At 43.5% G+C, this 23725-nt stretch overlaps 1 protein-coding gene across 1 annotated transcript; it reads right to left on the bottom strand.

Annotated features, from left to right (window-relative positions):
* Positions 1-23725, bottom strand: LOC137300488 (chloride intracellular channel protein 4-like). The gene is made up of 6 exons (XM_067969564.1): positions 23337-23725; positions 17242-17351; positions 12015-12140; positions 7214-7320; positions 6842-7005; positions 1-3388 (listed from the first exon to the last, which is right to left on the bottom strand). The coding sequence occupies exons 1-6, from the start codon at positions 23370-23372 to the stop codon at positions 3227-3229; spliced, it is 705 nt and encodes a 234-aa protein (XP_067825665.1). The 5' UTR covers positions 23373-23725; the 3' UTR covers positions 1-3226.

Here is a 23725-nt window from a genome sequence, read left to right as displayed (position 1 = left end):
TGGAACTCATTCAGAGTTTTATTCATGATATAATTATTTACAAGTAAACAATTCAACTACACCAGTAATCATTTCACAAACAGTTAATCCATTAAATACAGTGCAAGGCATCTTAAATATAAGATACACTCAAGATCTGATTGTGACAAGAATATCCATGGATACAAAGCAATATGAGCATAATGTAAGATTCAAGCGGAGGAGGGAATTCTTAGTGCACTTGTGACACTCTTTAGTTTTTAAACCATCTGCCCCTTCCCTCCAAATTTCTTCCCTTCTCTCATGAGGGCCTTGTCTCAAGCTGGCACCAACCACCCTCCAATACTTTATCCAAGTGATCGTTCTTTTTATCTTTGTTTAATTCATCCTTAGGACGTGGGCGTTGCCGGCAAGGCCAGCATTTATTGCCCTTGAGAAGGTGGTGGTGAGCCACCTTCTTGAATCGCTGCAGTCCATGTGGCGATGGTGCTCCCACAGTGCTGTTAAATAGGGAGTTCCAGGATTTTTGACCCAGCGGCGATATATTTCCAAGTCAGGATGGTGTGTGACTTGGAGGGGAACCTTCTGGGTCACGGGTTTGGGAGGTGCTGTCGAAGAGCCTAGGATGTGATGACAGCAGGTAATCTGATCACGGCGGGACACCATAGCCGAACCTGATCCTGGCCTCATCCGACATCCACTTACAGGCACTTTGGAGCGGGCAATCAATGGATAGCAACAAAGCGAACTCCAATAGTTTTTTTGCTCCTCCCCAGACCTGGGACACTGAGGCCAATTGGAGCATTCCTAACACTGCCCTGGCTGAGAATAGCTAATACAGGACAGACCAAGGATTGTACCTGGGACTTCCATGGTCTTTATGGGCTCAGGTCCATACTAGATTAGTAAGTGAATTTACAACTGGGGCACAGAGAACCAATGCAACTTCTCAATAAATATTGAAGGGAATTCACTATGGAGCGGTGAAAAGAACCACCAACTTTACAAATAGAAGCTGCAGATTGCATTATTTTATATTGAGCAATGCAACTCAAGTCAATAGCAAAGATAGCTTATTCTTGGTAAAACCACTGACAGTAAACAAGGTTCATTACCTCAGAGGGTAAAAAGGCTGTTTGACTATGCAGGGCTGTTCGAGGCAGGATGTCATGTGACGAAACCTCCAGGAATATGTCCAACCAGAGTTGGCAAATCTAAACTGGACTGAACTTCAAGAATCCAGTCATTGGTGCCGGTAAAACCCAAACCCATCTGATCAACAGAGACATAGCCCGACCATGTCAATAAAGTGCTCAAATTAAATATTGGAAGGGAAGTCAACCCACCCCATTTTGAGAGCAGCACCGGCAGAAGCATTTCTCATAAATTAACATGAATAAAAAATATGGCCATTATTGCAAAGCTTCACTGTAGAGTGTTCGGCAAACCGTGAATGTCCCTGATAGCTAACGGGAAATGTCACCCTGAAGCTTTCAGAACCTCCGTCTACCCAAATAACCTCCCACCCACAGCTTTGGGAGGACAGCTGCAGGTGTTATGGTGGAGACAGGAAGACAGCGCACAACAGAGCTCAAGATTAATGTTCCTGAATCGCATGACAGGAACTACCAATCGTAAAGGATAACTCCTTGGAAAATGGCTCTGAAGGGTTACACATTGCATTGGCTGTGAAGCACTTTGCAACGTCCTGAGATCATGAAAGGCGCTATATAAATGAAAGTCTTTCTTTCATCAGTGGACAATCTCTGTATTGCAAGCTTGGCGTCAACAGAATAATTCTGATCAGAGACTTAACTCACCAAGGTTGAGGTTTTTCTACTGGCTATAAGTAGAGTTGCTGCTGGATTGACGGGGTGATGCTTGTCATCGGAACATGTAATACAGTATTATGACATCCTTCATCTAGGTTAATCATCAAGAATACATCTATCTCTCCCAGAATTAATAAAACTCAACAGAAAAGAGAGTTAAACAGCATCCAAATGGTAATCTGTAACAAAAAAGCTTATCAGAAAGTTAATTTAACTAAACAAGCGATTAATTGTAACTGTGCCATGCCATAATGTTCTGAATGTAATTTATATCATATTATATTGTGTTTAACAGACACACTCACAAAACAGCTGAAATTGAGAAGGGCAATTATTTATACAGATTTAATTAATGATCCACTCTTTAGCAAATCACATTCTGTCTCCTCGATCAGCACTCCTATCCATCTGACCAATGTAATGTTTATTTTTCTTTGGGTAGAGCTGCATTAGGTGTGATCAATTGATTCCTGGCTGCTTTCTCTGTATCATTCCTGCCCAACATGTGCAATTGGGAATTCACTAAGGAATGCAGAGGTACAAAAAGTGCTTTAACTTGAGGTCACAACCCACATCCTTTAGAACTTTGGTTTCTCTCTCATCTTAGTTTGTCCAATTTGTTCGGATTTTCCCATCACCCCTATCAACCTGCCACTCTGTATTTGGACTTCAGGAATGTTAAAATGATAACCGTGATTCTCGCTGAGAGAACACAGATTTTTTTTTGCTATGAAATCTTGGTGGTCACTTTAAGAGACATCTCCGCCTTTCTGGAGAACACATCTGCACAAAAACCCAGTTTCCCCACCCATGCCACCTAATTTTCCCATCAAATATGGATTTTTTTTTCAAAAACATCTTTAAAAAAGTTATTTTTCATGGCTTCAAATTAAATGTGCACTTTGTCACGAGGTACAAAGTTGGTGATGATTCAGTTCGAGAGAGTTCAGTCATGTTTTGTGAGGGTGCCCTTCTACAGAGGTAATTTTGGATCAATCGAAGCTTCATCTAAGGATCTAAAAATCTTGATCAATTCACCATAAATTCCGTAAAATCATTACTGGGTGGAGTTGGTATTTTGAGGGGAGCTATATTTTACAATGTAAATGCTACCCTTGTCCTACCATCCCCCATAATCATGAGATCACATCACGAGAGTCCGATAGAAACTGGGTCATAGTAGCAGATTTTTCACCTATATATTTTGGGGTATGCAATTTCTCAGTTGGCCACACTGCCCCTTTAAGGGCGTATGTTGTAGGCTACAGTGCTTCAAATAAACATGAGATGCAGCACTAAAGATCGGAGATGTATGCGAGAATGCTGCGTTGGGTTAAAGCTAGATAGTTTTGATCTCCAGCATAAACAGACCCATGACAGGAGATAATCTCCCAGTCACTGCTAGTGCTCCCAATCTATCTTAATGTCGTAGCAACATTTCTATATGCCAGTTTGATCTCCTGTTCATTGGGGCAGGTATGCATGAACTCTTCGCGTTTCTCTGCATTTCTCAGATATTGACACAAGCCTGTAAGTTGCTCCGGGATTGTAAATTTCCGATAAAGCTTGCACACAACCTGTTAAGAAAACAGCTAATTGTCAGTGTCATTCAGACCGCAATATACCATAATACCATGTAGTTAGCCCCTGGGCTTGGTTACAGCCATGACCTCCAACTTTAGTCCAACCTTCCATTCTATGTCGGAGAGTCACTCCCTTCCAATTTTTCAATTGCTGTCTGATCACAGGAGAGATGGAGAGACTCATAGATAGAATGGCATAGAATGTACAGCACAGAAACAGGCCATTTGGCCCAACACGTCTATGCCAGTGTTTATGCTCCACACTCACCTCCTCCCACCCCTCTTCATCTAACCCTCAACTCAGAAACCAGTCCAAGTTCAGCATGGAAGCTTTTTTAAAAATCCAAGCCACGTGGACTCAGAAACAATAGGGAGGGATCTTCATGTCATCACATCGGACCTTCCTTATTATCTGGCAGCATAGAGTGAGACCCAAGGTCAACCCTGCACTCATATCACCTGTATATAAACTGACAGTGCACAAAGTAGCACATGTCCAAAGAGGCTTCTCTAAACATCACCTGAAAATGGTCATGGTTTTGCAGATTCACTGGACTGAGTCTGTTTCTCTCTTTCCCAAATACATTCTCTCCTACCTAGGGGAAGGAAAGTGAAGGACTGTGGTCAACAGTGAATGTATCTGCTTCTGAGGAAACACTGGTTAGACAGGCCTCTCAAAGTCTTTAAAGAATCCACAGCTGCCTTCTTTCCAATTTCCGAGAGAGAAAGAATTTCAGGAAAGCAATTGACTACAAGACTTTGAAAATGGTCCTTGAGATGGGTGCCATTGAGAGTTTACCCACAAGCTACATCAATAGCAATGGCAGACTGCATCATTGGTCCACAGGGATTAAAGTGGGCTGTGACAATCTTTAATGTCATGCCGGTTGTCAACTCTCTGGGTGCTTAAGACTGGCACTCAATTTTCTTCTGAGGTTTCCAAAGTTGGCCAATTTTTAAAAAAAATTATTATTACATAACTCTCCCCCTCCCTGATGCATCACAACGTCTGCAGCTCAGACTCCAGCTCAACAGCTCTGAGCCGAAGTTCCTTGACTTGCAGACACTTCCTGCAGACGTGGTTGCTCGGGATCTCACTGGTCTCCACCAACTCCCACATGCTGCAGTTACGACACACCACCTGCCCTGCCAGCTCCTCGGGGCTGGAAAAGAACTTGGAGCACGAGGGGGAAGATCCATGTAGGAACCAACGACAAAGGTAGAACTGGAAATGAGGTTCTGCTGAGGGAGTTTGAGGAGCTAGGGTCCAAATTAATAAGCAGAACCTCAAAGATAATAAACTCTGGATTACTACCTGAGCAATTTGCAAATTGGCATAGGGTCAAACAGATCAGAGAGTTGAATGCGTGGCTCACAGAGTGGTATGGGAGGAAGGGGTTTCATTTCATGGGGTATTGGCACCAGTACTGGGAAAAGAGAGAACTCTTCCGTTGGGACGGGTTCCACTTAAACCGGGCTGGGACCAGTGACCTGGCGAATTTAATAACTAGGGCGGTAGATAGGGCTTTAAACTAAAAAGGGTTCAGATAAGGGTAAATTTATAAATCTAAAGAGAAAAGTCAAGGCCATACAGCACTGTAGCGATTCGGGTAAAGATAAGTGGAGTGTGTCAGGAAGGGACAGAGAGTTTAATGGTGATAGTGCATCAGTGAATATGGTCAAATAAGGGAAAAATAGTAAAAAGTTAAAATTAAAGGTGCTTTATCTGAATGAACAAAGCATTCGTAACAAGGTAATGAATTAATTGCACAAATAGAGATAAATGGGTTTGATCTAACAGCCATTACAGAGACATGGTTGCAGGGTGACCAAGGTTGGGAACTAAATATTCCAGAGTACTTGGCTTTTCGAAAAGACAGGCAAAATGGAAAAGGAGGTGGGGGTGGGGGGGGGGGGGGGGGAATAGCCTGGATAATAAAGGATGACATAAAGAAAGGATCTTGGCTCGGAAGATAAGGACCAGATAATCTGTTTTTTAGTGATGATGGTTGAGGGATAAATATTGGCCAGGACACCGGGGAGCACTCCCCTGCTCTTCTTCGAAATAGTGTCATGGGATCTTTTACATCCACCTGAGCAGTTAGAAGGAGTCTGTTGTTGACATTTATCATTTATAAACCAATGATGTAGAAACAGCAATAGCGAAGAATTTAGATTCTTTTAAACTTTTTCCAGCACTGAACCTGACAATCTAGATCTGATGCAGCTTTCACTTCAATCATTCCTACACTGTGTTAGCTAAACAATATCAGGGTTTCTATAGTCCATATTGTGTAGTTAAATTGGGTCAACATATTAATATTCTATACAGTACAGGGGCCTCGGCCCGTGGCGACTAGAATATGGTCTCTAAATACTGGGTTGACATCCAGCGGGGTACTCGCATCCGAGTGGAGGGACCACTGCCCCAGTGGTAGTATTCCCATCTCTGAGTCAGAGGGTTTGGGTCCGGACAGTCCCGGTGAGCAGAGACTGGTGCGGCTCTGAATACTGGGTTGAGGTCCAGCGGGAGTACCTGTATCCAATGGGTGCGGGTAGCCCCCCACCCTCCCACCCCATCGTAAAGAGTAGGTGGGGCTCTCCAGCCTTGGGTGCAGCCCACCTGGGAGAAGGTACTTCAAAGATAAAAACCTTGAGGAAGGCAACGGGAAACCACCTCAGCTACTCCTGCCTTGGGAGGTGGCTCAAGAATCTCAGGTGTGAGACTTGAGTTAGGACCTGCCCTAGGGCAGAATGCATCAGGCGAATGGGCAGTATGGAGTGATTCTTAACAAATTCATGGCCGTTCACTTTTAGATGGATTCAAAGGAGCTGGGTGAGCGTGGGGAGAAATCCGTTTTGGTGGCCAATATATTTCTTGAAACAGTTTTGATGCAGACACTGTCTCTCCCCCTCCCCTCCCCTCCCTCCTGGCGCAGTCAAAGGTTACAAGAAAAGGCATTTGCACCTCGAGTACTTTCATGGTACAATTGGCATCGCTTTCCACAATGAAGTCAAGCCATTACTTTCACAATTGTACCAAAGCCGTGACTTTGTCGCTCACAAACAGTGCAGCTGGATCATCCATTGTGAAAAAATGTGGCCAAAAAAATGCTGCAAGACAGGCCTCAGCTACAGGATCGTGGTAATAAATATGTAACAGGAGCAGGCCATTCAGCCCCTCAAGCCTGTTCTGCCATTCAATTAGATCATGGTTGATCTGTATTTGAACTCCATTTACCCGCCTTGGTTCCGTAACCTTTAATAACCTTGCCTAACAAAAATCTATCAATCTCAGAAGACAGAAGGTGCTATTAATGGTTGACTCATAGTTCAGAATATGTCCCTACACCTCCCAGCTCAAGAAAGAGGTTTGACGATAAGCACCTCTTCCGTGGAAATAGAGAGGACCAAGAGATAAGGATAAAGTTTTAAAATCGCGCTCACCTTAACTACGTGGAGTTTGGGTAGAAGATTGCAGTCAGCCAATGTCAGCTCATTTCCATCCAGGAATAACCTTTTGGATGGGTAGGTTCCATCCTCGTGTGGCAGGGGCGTGTTCAGATATTGGTCCAGCTCCATTAGAGCTTTCAGGAACAACCTCTCCAAACCTAAACATAGAGAACTATTAGCACAATGCAAGAACAAGTCACCAGTCGCACCAGCTATTATCAACAGCAAGGGCAGCTGAACCTCCAAAGCTGGCTGAGCCCTTGATCAAACACCATCAAAAAAAAAACAAGCCAATTGAAAGAAGTGGGCCTTAATTGGTGCATCGCCATTACAACAACACTTCAAGTGAACAGATGCTAAACTTACGCTCATTCGTTTGAGGCTGTGAGTTCTTAACATAAGCTGAGAATTTCTGGAAGATATTATCGCCTGCAGTCCTGGATTCCTTGTATCTGACATCCAGTTTAGGGTACCTGAGGGAAAGAACAACGCACGGCTTAACTCTTTACGGTAATGTAAAAAGCGGCTGTACGCCTCAGTGTTCCTGAATGATACAAATTGACTGGGGTGGGCTAATGTATCTTTATAAAAAGCCATCTTTATGCTTTGGCCTGTTCATTTCCCTAAGGCTTCCCTTGTTGGGCACCTGTAGCCCAACTGAGTAGGAGAGTGTGTGACCTGCTCACAGGTACAAAGAGGTACACAATAAGAGCCTAGAGTGATCAAACGATGGTGTTCTAACCAAGGGCAGTCCAATCCTGCTGTCCTTACCCAGTCTTGCCTGTGTATGACTCTGAAGTGGGCCTAGCAAGCCACTCAGCTGTATAGAACTGCTACTGCAGTGGTTCAAGAACAAGGCCCATCGCCATCTTCTCAGGGCAACTAAGGATGGGCAATAAATGCCGGCCTTGCCAGCGATGCCCACAGCCCAAGAACAAATTTTTTTAAAGTTCCTGGCTCTGAGGACAATTAGGGCCCAATTTTAAATTTTAAATGGTACAGTCTGAAAAATCTGACCCAGGCACAATGGATTTACCAGTCTGGGAGGAGAAAAGGAGGAGGTGAAACAATGAGATGGATAGCACTGCTGGCTCGTTCAGTGCCTCCCACTCCCAGTCGCTCTTCCTTTCCAGTCAGGACTTTCAATAACCATGGATCCAGGAGGCAGGTCCTGACTAGAGGGGTTGGGGTGGGCGAGAAGGGCAGTTCCCCCAGAAGTGGGAACATCAGCTTGGAGCAGTCCTACTGGGACATCTGGAAACACTGTCCGTCCGATTGTTTAATCCCTCAACGGCAGGTCGATTGCTGCTGGAAACCCATTTTCCAGAGGCGAGTGCTTTCAACAATTGTGCTCACTTCACTTGTTTGTAGCTCTGTGAAGGAGCAGTCGGGACAATTGTTATTGAGTATAATCAGCCTTGTTATTAGAGTTTGGCCAGCCCACCTCAAAAGTAACCCAAATTAGCCCTTAAAGATGCTTACAGTGCTGATTTCAGGACCGTGGAACTACACTCGCATCCCAGTGCTTCTCTCTCCACTACGCAAATTGGCTGCCGGGGTTCCCTGCATAATAACAGTGACTACACTTCATTGGCTGTGAAGTGGTTCAGCACATCCTGAGATCATGAAAGGCACTATAGAAATGCAAGGCCTTTCTTTCTTTCTTTAATAATATTTGCTGCCGCTGGACAAGTTGGCACGATTATATTTTAAACTACAGTTCAAAGAAAGACACTTTTTTCCAATCAGAGGCAGTGTTTAAAATTATAATCTACAGTTGGTCGCATTGTCCCTTGCAGGCACACTAGGGGCAAAAAAAGGTTCTGACTCCCGATCGCCACCCAGTCACCCCTGGTGGAAAGTATGGAGGCCCGGTGAGGACAGAATTGGTTTAGGTGCGATGTTCTCTGTTGGTAATAGGCTTAACCAACCAACCACTCCCCATCAAGGCTTACACATGATGAGGTACTGCTGGGCTGCTGGAGACTGGAGATTAAGAAAAAGATTCTTTTCCTTCTTACGCCCTTTCCTCTCCAAAAATGTGATGCATAACTTGTGCAAATAATTACAGGTGTAACACCCAGGGAGCTCCCCATGGAACAGACACACTCACAGAGCTCCATGTATAATAGACACACTCACAGAGCTCCATGTATAATAGACACACTCACAGAGCTCCATGTATAATAGACACACTCACAGAGCTCCACGTGTAACAGAAACACTCACAGAGCTCGCCGTGTAACAGACACACTCACAGAGCTCCATGTATAATAGACACACTCACAGAGCTCCACGTGTAACAGAAACACTCACAGAGCTCGCCGTGTAACAGACACACTCACAGAGCTCCACGTGTAATAGACACACTCACGGAGCTCCACGTGTAACAGACACACTCACAGAGCTCGCCATGTAACAGACACACTCACAGAGCTCCACGTGTAATAGACACACTCACGGAGCTCCATGTGTAACAGAAACACTCACAGAGCTCGCCGTGTAACAGACACACTCACAGAGCTCCACGTGTAACAGAAACACTCACAGAGCTCGCCGTGTAACAGACACACTCAGAGCTCCACGTGTAACAGACACACTCACAGAGCTCCACGTGTAACAGACACACTCAGCGAAAGCGCCACGTGTAACAGACGCACTCAGAGTGCTCCATGTGTAACAGACACACTCAGGCAGAACTCCATGTGTAACAGACACACTCACAGAGCTCCACGTGCAACAGTCACACTCAGGCAGAGCTCCACGTGCAACATACACACTCAGGCAGAGCTCCACGTGCAACAGACACACTCAGGCAGAACTCCATGTGTAACAGACACACTCAGGCAGAGCTCCACGTGCAACATACACACTCAGGCAGAGCTCCACGTGCAACAGACACACTCAGGCAGAGCTCCACGTGTAACAGACACACTCAGGCAGAGCTCCACGTGTAACAGACACACTCAGGCAGAGCTCCACGTGTAACAGACACACTCAGAGCTGATGTTTCCCATTCGCTGGTTTACTGTGTTGGAATTTTGTGGCTCTGCATGTTTGTGAACAGTTGTATTTTTCAATGTTCATTGTTTCAGTAGTCAATGAATCTTAAATCAGATACCCAAGCTCAGTTATTATCAACAACTTGAGATATTTACAGTTTAGTGAAAACGTGGCATTAAACTCTATCTGTTCTTCTCCTCCCTCCCTGAGGCTCCTGATAAACACTTCTGCATCTCACAACCACAAAAGTTCAGACTCTCCCATTGTAAAGGGTTGACAGTCCAGTTACTTCTAGGCTTGGAATAAGGCACCTTTCATCCAAACTCAATGGTCTGCATGGCCTTTGATGGGATTGGAGCAAGCAATGAGTCTGCTGTGAAGCCTCTCAAACTAGGCGTGTGCAATATTCTATCTCTGGGCAAATGTAGGTTTTTGCAGAAGACTGAATTTACTGATTAGCAACCCTAAAGCAGGCTACTGCATTCGGGACTTCAAAATAACTTGTCATTCACTGTGGTGTTCTTGAGTCTTTGTCAGCAAGTTCTTCTGGTGGAATTCGCAATGTTTTCCATAGGGAAGGGGAAGGACTGTTGAAACAGAGCAGGGGCCACTGGTTCTTCCTCAACAACTTGCATTTATATAGCGCCTTTAATGCAGTAAAAACGTCCCAAAGTGCTTCACAGGAGTGTAATTTGACATCGAGCCACATAAGGAGAGATTAGGACAGGTGACCAAAAGCTTGGTCAAAGTGGTAGGTTTAAAGGAGCGCCTTAAAGGCAGAGAGAGAGGTAGAGAGGTGGAGTGGTTTAGGGAGGGAATTCCAGAACTTAGGGCCTAGGCAGCAGAAGGCACGGCCGCCAATGGTGGAGCGATTAAAATCAGGGATGCACAAAAGGCTAGAATTGGAGGAGCGCAGATAGGGTTGTAGGGCTGGAGGAGGTTACAGAGGTAGGGAGGGGCGAGGCCATGGAGGGATTTGAAAACAAGGATGAGCCTTTTTTAATTCTCATGTGCAATTCTGAGAATCTGAACATCTGGGCTAACAAAGAAAGTTACTTCACTGGAACCAAACATTTTAAAGGAAGTGTTTAATTTTTTGAGAAGGTGCCCAGCTATCACAGGCAAGGGGAAACACCTGCACAACTCCAAGACAAGATAAAAGTGCCAGCAGTGGTTTGTTTCTGTTGTCTGGTGAGAACTTGCAGTTCACCTGCAGGGTGTTGAACAATGTTTCATTGATATCAGCACCAGAATTTCAACAAGCGTTTCTGTCGTCAAAGAAACAACAGCTCTTTAAAATATGAAGAATGAGTCAACAATGAAAGCACTTGAAGACCCCAACAGCAATACAGCAGTTTTGCCTCAGGCTGTGCAACTTGTTGAACTACAAGAGGAGACACTGTGGAGCCTCTTATAATAGGTTCTCAAAGGGGAAGGAAAAGTTATGGGGAAGTTCCGATTGTTCTCCTTGGGAAGGTTAAAGGAAGATTTAATCCAGGTGCTCAAAATTATGGGGGGTTTTGATAGAGTAGATAGGGAGAAACTGTTTCCACTGGCAGGAGGGTCGGTAACCAGAGGACACAGGTTTAAGATCATTGGCAAAAAAGCCAGAGGGGAGATGAGGAGAATTTTGTTTTACTCGGTGAGTTGTTATGATCTGGAATGCACTGCCTGAAAGGGCGGTGGAAGCAGATTCAATAGTAACTTTCAAAAGGGGGTGAATATACATACTTAAAAAGGAAAAATTTGCAGGGCTACAGGAAAAGTGGGATTAATTGGATAGCTGTTTCAAAGAGCAGGCACGAGCACGATGGGCCGAATGGCCTCCTTCTGTGCTGTATGATTCTCCACTTTTCTGGTTAAGTACTTAACTTCCCCCCCAGAGCTTCTGTACTTTCTCATACTCTCCTAAGTGACATCTTAGTTGCTCTCAGTTCTGAATGTCTTCATTGGCAGTGATACCCAGATGAATTTTTGGTCATGTGCCCAGGATAACAAACCAGAAAACAAACCAAAACTCCTTTAGCTACTGGATCTGCACTGTGCCTCCACTAACTTCCTCCTATCTCTGAAAAGTGGCAGAGTATCACATCAGATTTCATATTACCCCTTAACTAATAAGCAAAATTGCTGAACAAAAAAATCAAAGGCATCCTTGACTTACTTGGGAGGAGCGAGAGCCTCCTCCAGAAATTCCTCGATTTTGTTATTATCTGTCTTGAGCTCTCCGTTATAAATAAGAAATGGCAGCTGACTCCCTGGTGCAATATCCCTCAGCATGTCTGGGTTCCTGCAAGGGAAATGGGTATATGTTATGGTTAAAGGCAGCCCTAAGGCCTAAGTGAAGCCTGGGACTCAAGTAATTCAGCAGCAGGAAACAGAAGAACAAGCTGGAAAAAGGGATGAGGCATCGGCGTGTTGCACATATACAAGCTGTGCCATGAAATGAAGTAAGGAGTCTTACAACACCAGGTTAAGTCCAAAGCTGTTGGACTATAACCTGGTGTTGTAAGGCTCCTTACATTTGTCCACCCCAGTCCATCACCGGCATCTCCACATCATGAAATGAAGTGATGTGGATTTGCAATATGGTTCCCACCACGTCGAGCGCGCGCTCTTGGTTGCCACATCCTGAGGAAATTCTGGATAAGAGGACAGATCAGGGGTGGATTAACGCAGGGGCCTACGGGGCCTGTGCTCAGAGGCCCCAGCAAAACATGAAGCCCCTGGTAAAACTCACCATGAGGCAAAAAAAATTGCACACAACCGCTGGATCTGTTTCATGTAAGATTAGTAGATTGTGATATGATTTGCTATATTGTTAATACTATGTGTAAGCATTCTACGGACCTATGTCTTCATGTGTTTTACTACACGTTTGTGATTTAGTGGATCGGGCAGGAGGGGGAGGTTTTGTGTGGTGGCTGTGGAGGGGCCCCAAACATTCTTAGTGCCCAGTGATCCAAAAATTCTTATTCCAGCTCCTCACAGGAAGGGGAGATCTTTTAAAAGATTGAGGGCCGCTCCTGTGAACACCCCATTTGCCTTCAGCAAAGCCTCGCTTTGTCCCCTCTTTTATCGTCAATTTTCTCTTCAAACAACTGTTCCCATCCTTCTCCTATCCTTGAGGCATTAACTCCTCGTTTGCCTATAATCCCTTGGGCACCAGGTGTCCTCCTGTACCTCCTTCAAGCGGCTGTTCGTTACTCACGTGTATGAGGCTGGTTAGCGTATCTTGAAAAGTTATTCGGTCATGGGGAGTGGGGAGAGGGGCAGGACAGCTGGGCTCATGCTGTCCTCACCACCTTCCACATGCTCTTCCACAGGGGTCACTGGGGCAGTCAGGAGGAGGAACCCTGTCTGATCTTTCCCTCCGCGGCGAAAGCAAGATGGCCAACGTAGCACCCTGAACAGCACCTCAGCTGAGATCAGCGAACTCCACACAAATCACAGATGAAAGGTGCAACCTCCGTGCTGTGAATGACCTCAGCTACTCCTGCCCTTGACTAACCGAGTCATGGGAGAGGCTCCACCAGCAGAGTTTCTGGAAGCATATTACCAGTCCTTTGTAGGCAGCAAATGATGCGTGGAGTAGGGAGACATAAGAGAGGAAGGAAAAACCATCGAGGTGGGGGGCAAAAAATAACAAGAAAAGGATGGAAGCAAAACTAAAAGGGACACACGCCAGCATTAGCATTATCATCAAGTGTAGGATCATTTCCAGATACCCTGTTAACTTCACATAAAGGAGAAGCAGACTTTGTATGGCTTCCTCACAAAAAGATCATCAAACCCGCTGCCTTGCAGAGATTTGCTGGGTAATGCTGCATTTCAAATGAGTAGAGAGAGGTTTCGTTAGTCAGGTGGCCCGGCACTAACATCCAGTTGGATCTTTGTTGCAGTGAATGTGGCCTCACTGGGACATACACCCTTCTCAAGGGCAATAAAAATGCTGGCCTTGCCAGCGACGCCCACATCCATGAACAAATTTTTAAAAAACTACCCCCATCCCCTCACCTCAGGGCACGCACCATCCTATCCCATAACCAACGTCATTAAGGTAGCCAAGGAATGAAAGAAAGCTCAATGGGTGCGTCCAGCCCTGACTGATGGGGTGAAGGTCTTTCTTATCTCAGCTGGCTGGTAGGGTCTTAAATGAAGTGAACTGGATTCACCTCAATTTAATTACTTAGGAATGGACAGGACTGGAGAAGACCTTTGCTGTCCATCTGGCCAGTCCCAGATGTTTGACTCACAGCATAAAAATGCCCACAACTGGCACTCAGTTGGCAATCTCATTCAGAAAGGTAGCAAATCTAACAATATTTTAAAAGAGGTGAGATTGTATTTACGACTATTACTTTCTAAAGCACAGCTGGTGGAGAACTTTAAACAAAAAGTGCGCTCTCTCTCTCTCTCTCTCTCTCCAACTTTCCTTCCACTTTAACTGAACACCTCATGCTTCTGTGTAATGAACTGAAATGGAAAAACCTCTGCCATTTTCTACCCACACCTGTGATTAAAGGAACTATTTTTGGGATTAAACTCTGTTGCGAGCAAAAAATGCAACCCTGTCTTACATATTTTGCCGTGTTTAGAGTTGTCTTGACTGGAATATATTCTGTGCAAGGCAAGTAATCCCACTCAAATCCTCCTTTGTTGATCTGAAAAAACACAACCCAGCAGCATGTAGATTCTTTAACAGTTGCCAGGTTTTCCTGGCGCTGGCCGGACTCCTTTCTAAATAAGTTTGCTTTGCATCTCTCCTGGGTATGGAGAAGGCTCGTGTGGTCAACAGACAAGCGACAGTCTCCACAGCAATTGCTTTGGACTCCTGTAATAAGTTCTACTATTTTGACAGCTTTCAATTTTCTTCGACTGGTTAGTGACATGTGGTTCTGAAATTAGAAGCACCTCATTTGATTGCATCGCAAACTTTTGTTACGGGCAGTATCTTCTCAGGAGTTGATGGGAGCAGTGCACAACTCCAGACACTTCTTAAACAAAAACGTACTTGTAATTCTTATGTCGTCCTCTGCAAATCTTTGCCTTCCTCTAGCTGGCACTATAGCACCTGGTATAAACAACGCAGTGTGTCTCTCCAATTATTTGTTATTTCTTTTGCTACTATTTTGAGGCCTGTTTCTGCATTACAACAAGTGACTATACTTCAAAAGTACTTGATTGGCTGTAAAGAGCTTCGGAGCATCCTTAGGTCATGAAAGGCGCTATATAAATTCAAGTACTTTCTTTCTTTGCTACCTTTCTGCTTGCTTGAATACAAAAATGAAGTTTTTTATTTGAGGATGAGTTTCTTCCCAAAGCTCAAGAGATACTTTTAGGCAGTTGCCTCCCCGTCGTCAGCATGATTTACCATTCCTCCCATGCCTGAGGGGAGACCCATCACTTGCTGGGAGAAAACCACTGTCCTGCCACAGACTGATTGATGCATGAGTTATGTGACCTCCTTTCACTCCCACACTGCATAACCTCCACCCATAAGCTAACGCTCGGCTATTTTTGACAAAGGACCTGAGCTTTATGCTTAATGTCAAATTTATCCAATAATGTCCAAATAAACTCCAAATTAGAGTCGCAAGCCGTGGAAAATGGCGGGGGTGGGGGGAGGGGGAGAAAGCAATTATGAAAAGGACAACCTGCATTTGAGGCATGAAAACTATGCCAAAAAGGTGCATGCGCTTGTTTTGTTTTCTTGTTAAATACACTTATGCACTCAAAGTGAGGACGGGAACATTTTCCAACTGCTGACAAGAAGCATTCCCGAGACAGAGTAAAGTGCCCACTACTGTCCCAGCCATGCGTATCAACCCCAATTTCAGAACAGCACTCTCTACAACAACAGGGTGATATGTGACTTCTCACACCAGCTGTCATCATTGTCTCTCAGAGACTAACAACTCAGCACCGATTTGCATTAATTGTTGTGTACTATGGGCCCATTATCATGGGGAACTGGATTAAGACGACTCAAATTCGTTTCACATGGGATCCTAATTGCCAGCAGAGAGAAAGAATTCTTTCATCCGGTTGGTCTCGACCAACTTCAAACACAGAAGAGCCTCTTGGAACCTGTTCATTCATAAAACTAGTGTCAATGTGACTGATCTATTTTCACACCAATTGGAAGAAATTTTTTTAAGCAAGACTTGCAAACTTTAAGTTTTGCAACAAGCCATCGAGGTTACATAAAGTCAAAGAGAGAGAGCGTGCAGCATAGTGTCTGACATCTAATTTAAGAAAGAGCGACAAAGACAGAGAAAGAGAAAAAGAGAGACACAGAGCATTATGAATACTAACTAGCTGTTTTAAACTACATGAATCAATCTGCTGTGGATTTGCCCACAGTAAAAAAGCAATTTTAAAATATTAAAAACATACTATGCTATCCCCTATTTATGTTTTATTTGCTCTTCATAGTAATATATTTTAAAAATGTCTTTTCTCTAATATTTGGCATCCAATCCTCAGTTTATCTTTGTATCAATGTAATTATCCTTCTTTCCAGATTTATTCTATTATTTACTTGTGCAAAATTAGATTTTTCTTCGTATCCCACAAGCTGCAGATATTTCAAAGTTTCGTACTTACCCCTCAACACATCCACTGTGGCTAAATCGGAGAGTTTTAAGGAATCCATACTGTGCTGCACTGCATATTTTAACCAAAGGGAGGGAAATGGAGTTAGCAGCAAAGTCCACTATGTACGTGAGGCTGGGATGGTGTAGAGAGACCGAGTGGCAACGTCCAGGACCAGTGTTGGGAGCAGCACTGACCAGGAGGTAGAGCAGCAGAAATGTGGAGTGTGAGCAGATTGATTGGGGTCAACAAATTGGACAAACAGGCTTCGGAGTGGAAGTTAGCCAGGGCGAGGTGGAAGCTGGGAGGGAGTGGGATTGTGGGCTGCTCGGGGAGGGGGGTGGAGAAAAATATTACAGGATGGCAATGATGGTTTTTAAAAGCTGTGTTCTGGTCGCTTGGCCGTGTCACATTAGGCTCATGTTACAATTGCATTCCTTGTGCAGGCATCATGATAGAAGCTGAGGCATGGAGTGGTTCACAGGAGTTGTAATGCATTTGTCCGGCTCAGAGCGTTGAGCCTCAGCTGGGTGGGCTGGGCCTTGAAGTGTCAGATCAGAGACGTTGATGAGCCCAGTTGGACATGTCGTCAGATTGTGCGATGGGAAGGAAAGAAGAGGGAGGAGTTGCCGGAATGATTGGAAGATGACACAGTTACGGGTATAACACAGGCCTTTAATGTGCTTTCAGGCATCCGAAGTATTCATCAACAAAGTGGCTCATTGTCACAGCTCATTGCACGCAGCCTCTCTTTCTCATGGGTCAACACTCAGTTTACTACAGACAACACTCACCTCTTCACATCCACTGTGTTAATGGTGAAAGCAACCTTCTTCAACCACAGGATCATGAACAGGCGCTGGGAGAACGGGCAGTTCCCAATGCTCTCACCATCATCGCTGGCCTGCACACAAGGAATGGGTTCAGAAGTTATGAATGTCATTGTTCATTTAGCTATTGGAAAATACTGGGATTAGTTTAGGGTCCAGTACGATTGTTATCAAATGTGCAACTCTTGTACAGTTCCCTTTTACGACTACATGACATTATTATATCAGTGCCGACTGCACTCAAAGGCAAAGAGGTAGGTTTTAAGGAGGCTTTTGAAGGAGAGGAGATATGTAGTAAATGGTGGGGTTGAGGAAGAGTTCCACATAGGGTTCTGATGGTGGTGGAGCGGGGTTGGGGGGGGGGGGTGGGAAATGGGACAGAATGCCTGGTAAAGGGGCAGGATCTTTATCAAAATGTCTATTTCTGGCAAATCTGTTCACCGGTGTATGGTGTAATTCCAACAAAATTAACTGGTTGTTTTGGCTCTTCCCCTTCCTTGTGATGGAAACAGAGGCCCTTTAAGAATGTCTTCTGCCAAAACATGATCTTAATCTGACAAGAATACCATGGTGATTTGTCACAGCAATAAAACAGTAGCTGTGCTACGCATGGTTGCATAATCAAATAAAAAGCTGTAGTGTTGGAAACTGCATATTCGAGGATGTGTGACAGTTTAATAATGACTGCTGAAACAGAAAGAAAATATGCAACAATAATTATCAGGAAATCTTTTACAGAGAACTAGGAATGAGTTTGTGTTTAGAGAATCCTTAACAAAGTAAAGAATTTGCATTTATACCGCGCCTTACATGACCTTAGGACATCCCAAAATGTTTTACAGTCAATGAATTACTTTTGAAGTGTGGCCACTGTAGTACACGTAGGAATGCAATAAAGGTGACTTATCCATTATGACTTAGTGTTTTATCAATTTGTCATGTGACACTTGATAAATCTACGTGCCTTTTTTTTTATCTTTAATGCTTCAGGTATGCAGGATGATGGGACTTCCTGCTCTCACAATTCCACTCCTAATAAAATGTTTCAATAAACTTTCAGATATTCTCACTGTTAAGTCACTGTAGAAAGCTTTCAGTGCCCATATAAACAGGGAGCCAGTCCCATGAACAGACACCATTCATTTCGATAGAAGCAATATGTTACCTATTCTGTGGCAACCAGTAGATTCCTCAGGCAAATAGACAAACAAATTGCATTAATAACGTGAGTCAGGGTAGACTGGGATTACTGCAGTGGGCTGGATCCTAACTATTCACCTCTGGGGACCTGGGTTCAAATCTAGATCATACTGTGGGGCTTATGTGAAATGAGTTTGGACAGTCTCATACTAGTTCCCAGGGGCTATAGGCCCACAGCACACAATGGTGCCTAAACTGGCGAACTCATTCAGAAAGGTCACAGGATGGTTTGTGTGAAAAATAGAAAAAATATCACACTGATACAGCAGGAAGTGCTCAGGTGCAAAGGTACAATGTTGAGGCAAAATGGAGGAAGTTAAAAAATATTTTTCCACGCATTTTCTAACCTGAGCTGTCTGACATCTGTCCTATTGCATATTGGCATCATTCACTGCTGACTACTGTACTCTACAACTGCATAAAGTGACACCACTATTGCCGGCCAGAATGGAGATGATTGGGTAATTCCCCCATCAATCACGCCTGGAGACCGCACTGCTGTAAGTGACTGGGATTGATTTTATGCACATTAGTTATATGTAACTATTCTTCACTCACTGCATTTTGTTGGAGAAATAATCAATTTGTATTATGTAACTTTCCGCCACTCACTGCATTTTGCTGGAGAAATCACCCCGCTTTTATCGGGAGAAGTTGCTGTAGTTTCAGTCGCAAGTTCTGTTTGCTGTAGTTCATAGAGACACTTTTTAAATAGACTCTATAGACTGGTTGCAGTGGTGCGCTGTTTAAACAGACTCTGATTGCTGTAAAATAGACTATTTACTGTGAGTCCTGCCGTAAGCCCCTCCAATGCATTGGCTGACATAGTGCAACTCATTGGCTGACACAGTGGTGTCAATAGACACTGATATCTACTAGGCAAGTTAACAGATAACAGTGAAAACTATTCTCACAAATGTGACACTTCACTGGATATCACAACTATCATTTCAATACAACCAGCTCAGCACAAGGGAATGTGTACAATTATAAAATGATATACAATCAACACTATACATCAAAACAGAACAGGTTAGGCTATCTCTCCCTTCAGCCACCTCCCCTAACTCTCCTACTGCTGCTCTGTGTCCATTTCCCTCATTTGTTTTTTTTTCTGTTAAGCTCCTTGACATGCTAAAGGTACCAGGTACGGTGGACGTGATGAACATTATCCAGCCGCTTACGCAGAATCTCCACCTCCAAAGCATCTCTCTGGCCCAAACATTCTATTTTACTATTTGGTACTAAGATTCAAAATATTTCTGTATAATCGTGCATTTAGAGAGTCAAAAGGGAAAGAGAATAAATTGAAAGCCTTAAAACAACAGTATAAGAATCAATATATCAGCGACAAAATTGAAACTGTTTAAATTCATCCAAAATGGTTCCCATCATCCACCTTGGATAAATTGGGCTCTCGTTGACTAAAAACAGCTATAAGGACTGATTTCTCAGCCAATTGTTATTCCAAGCAATGAAGGTGGGCCTAGTTGTTGTTGATTACAATGACAGAGACATTGAGTCTTTAAAATAGAAAACATCAACAAGGCATTTTCCAAGGGGTGGGGGAAAGAGCAGATGTTGATCCAATGCAGAGCTGGCCACAAGCTTGGCAGAAAAGATGGATTTTTGGAAAAGCCTTTAAAAAGTGGAGAAACTGAGAGAGGAAGTGTTTAAGAGGAGTTCCAGAGAAAAGGGCCAAGCCAGCTGAAAGCTCTGTCTCCAATGTGAGGATGAAGGAAGATTGGGTGGGATATTTGAAAGGTCAGAGTGAGGTGACTGCAATGTGTAGAAGAGCATATAAGGGTGGAGGAGGTTGCAGAGGTAGGATGAGTGAAGCCCAGGTGGGATTTAAGGATGAAGATGAGGATATTAAATGTAATGCACTGGGGACAGGGAGCCAATGTAGGTCAGTGAGGACTTGAGTGATGGGTGAGTAGGGCAGTGTGGGAGAGGCAGCTGAGTTTTGAACAAGTTCATGATTATGAAGGACAGGAGGCCGGCAAGAAGAACACTGGAGAAAAGAGCGTCTAGAGGTGACAAAAGGGTGGATAAGGATTTCGGTGACTTTGAGAGGTAAGGCTGGAAGTGGGCAATATTGTAGAGGTGGCAGCAAGTGATCTCAGCAATGGACGGACAGAAGCTCAGCTCGACATCAAACAAGACACCAAGGTGACACACAGTCTGATGTGTGTGCCATCGGCTGTTAACTACATAGGAACAGGAGTAGGCCATTCAACCCCTCGAGTCTGTTCCGCCATTCAGTGAGATCATGGCTGATCTGTATCTTAACCCCATCTACCCGCCTTGGTTCTATAACCCTTACTACTCTTCCCTAACAAAAATCTACATCTTTTATTTTTCATTTACTTTTATTTTAAATGAAACACTGAAAAGGTTGATGTTAAGTCCAGCTGTTATTTCCATTTTGAATCTCTCCAAAAGCTCTTCAGAAACCTCCTTTCCTTTTGTAACACTCTTGAAAAAGGAATTATCTGATGCCATGGAGCAGGATTGGAAAACTGGACAAGACAAAAATATAATTACAATTAAATTTCAAAAATATTTTTGTATGGGATTGCTGAGTTAAAGCTTCTATCCTCAAAGTGTTAAAAAGGGAATTCTCATCGAGTCCTTTTCAAACAAAACCCAAATTTGGTTGCAGTTGCTACCAATCAGCTCTAGGATCCTACAGATGTCAGGCAGCTAAACAACAGGATCAGTCTTGGGAGCAACCTGGGTATAGCAAGAAGATGATAAGTCAAGTGACAGGTCTATTTGGAACAGTCTCGGATGGAAAAGAGCTGAAGGGAACATGGTCAGAAGCACAGAAAGACTGGCCCAGCAGCTCAGGTGCAGAGATTAATATCCCGCACTCTGGGCTCCAAACATAAGTACTGAAGGAAGGCGCCCAAGGCTGGAATATTGGTAAGAAGTTGGAGAACGTCAAGGAAGCAAAAGTCAAGGAACACATCAAAGATGATGGGCAGAACAGAAAAGAAGTACAGACTTAAGAGACCAAGAGAAGGACAGGGATCAGCTACTGAGAAAATTGAAAGTAAAACCGAAACCAGCAAAGAGCTGTAGACTAAGTAATAGGAACACAATGACAGTGAAGATTGTATTGCATTAATGGTCTATGCTGGTGTAACAGTAGCTACAACTGGTTAAAATTCAAGGGGAATATACACTGCCATCTGCTGTCATCAGTTCCACCTCAGCAACCTGTACCATTTATAATTTGCAACTTCTAAATCATGAGCCATATTCTGTATTTACTCTTTCCGGCTCTAAGATATTTTATTCTGATTACATTTGTTGATGGTAAATCTACTCTCCCTTTATTTCTGGAGTTTGTTGTCTTTTCAATTGTAAGCCAAAAATGGGAGGTAAATTGCACTTTGCTGCATTTCATTGAAAACTTGATGCCTTGAGGAGAGTGATGTCCATCTTGTAAACCGTACGGATTGCAGAATTTCTCAGGAATCAACAGTTATTTCTCAATAAGCTTACAATAACAATGTTAACATTAATTTTTCAGTGTGAATAAGATCAGGTGTAATTGGTACTAGCCACATTGATAGGCGCTGTCTGAACAGGTGGTGCTGCCATTAAATATCACCTTTAAAATGAACAGTGCATGTAATTAAGACTCCTTGCAGAGCAATTTAATCCTAAAACCACTCACGCTTTCCCTTTACAGTCATCTAAACCCTTTGATAGATCCCAGCTTGTAACTCACACCTGTATATCCATTATTCCATACATAACTCTGATTAAAGTCCAGCCAGTAACTTAGTCCCAGGATCTATTGTGTTTTCCACATATAAAAGGCATCTGAACCCCTGGATTAGATTCCAACCTGTAACTATATATTTGATCTGAACCCCAAGACATTAGCCTGGGTGTCAAAACCAAACACAAGCTCAATAAATTTGTGTAATCCATTAAAACAAGGAAAACAGTGGAGATAGAGGATGTAGGAAAGGATTTACATTGTTCTGGCTTTGCGACTGGGCAGAAAAATAGCAAATTTAACACGATACAGTGTAAATGTACATCATAACTAAAGAATGAATAGGATTAAATTGACAGAGACTTAGAAGGGGCCTTGGGAACAATGCTAAGTTCATGTCTTTCAACATTTAGACTATATGGTGAAGCAATTGAAAAATCAAATAGAATGACACATATAGAGCAAAGGGCAGCAACAGATCTGATTCCAAGCGTAAAGAGCATGGGCTATAAGGGAAAATGAAAGAAACTCACCTAGTATTGTTTCCAAAGAATGCAGTTAAGGGCGGGCACCTCGTCAAACTAAATACTAAAGGGAATGGATAAAATAAACTGAGAATATTACTTCAAATTAAACCAGGGCAGGACCAGTGGGCATATATTTAAATTGGTGCAAAGTAAATCAAAAACATGTATATTATGAAGAATTTTTTTTCGGGGTGGGAAGTATTTGGAAGGACCTTGTGGTCAAAGTAATAGCAACAGAAGCTACTCAAGGTCTAATCAGAGAGTCGGGGTACTGGAGTTTTGATGGAGAGACACGGCCTTTGAATCCTTGGCTCTTCTCATGTTCTCAAAATTGAAATCTCAGAGTGAACAACATTGCTTACAGAGCGCACAAAATTAATTCTCCTTCTTTAGATTCAACGCTAACCAAAAGAAAGTTAACATCAGTTCACAGCTAGTTTAAAACTTCGTAGTTTTTACAACAGGTACTTAAATTTTAAGTTTAAACGGGGGGGGGGGGCTAAAATAAATTATTTAGCGCAAAAATACCACGAAAATAAAATGTCACTTAGACGTCAATATAACTGATGTTACTGTCAGTAGAAATCAGAAATGACCTTAATAAACAGCTCGATCTTGAGATCCTCGGCCATCCTTTTCCTACAGTACTTCTTCTGTAATTTGCTCACTCAAGTTCAGCAGCTGGGGTTGACAGTAAGTCCCGAGCTGTCGTGGTTGGCCCCTTAAACACTTCTCCAACACCACAGCCAGCAAATTCTGAGAAAGACCCCAGCCTTCAGCCGAAGCTGACCACTCGCTCAGCAAGCGTGCTCTCTCTCCACCTGTTGCACCAGCAGAATTTGCTCTCTCTTGGTATAAAAGTGCGGACATTGAGGTTGATCTCCTGCTCTCTGGGATCAAACACACCAAAAAAAAATAATGTTGGTTGCTTACTGTATAATTTACACGACGCTGCCACCCAGAAACTACGAGGGCGTGGGAGGGA

This window comes from Heptranchias perlo, chromosome 31 (genome assembly GCF_035084215.1).
Source record: "Heptranchias perlo isolate sHepPer1 chromosome 31, sHepPer1.hap1, whole genome shotgun sequence".
Lineage (NCBI taxonomy): Eukaryota > Metazoa > Chordata > Chondrichthyes > Hexanchiformes > Hexanchidae > Heptranchias > Heptranchias perlo.
The sequence above is the reverse complement of the archived record's forward strand: the minus strand, read 5'-3'. Positions and strand labels throughout refer to the sequence as shown.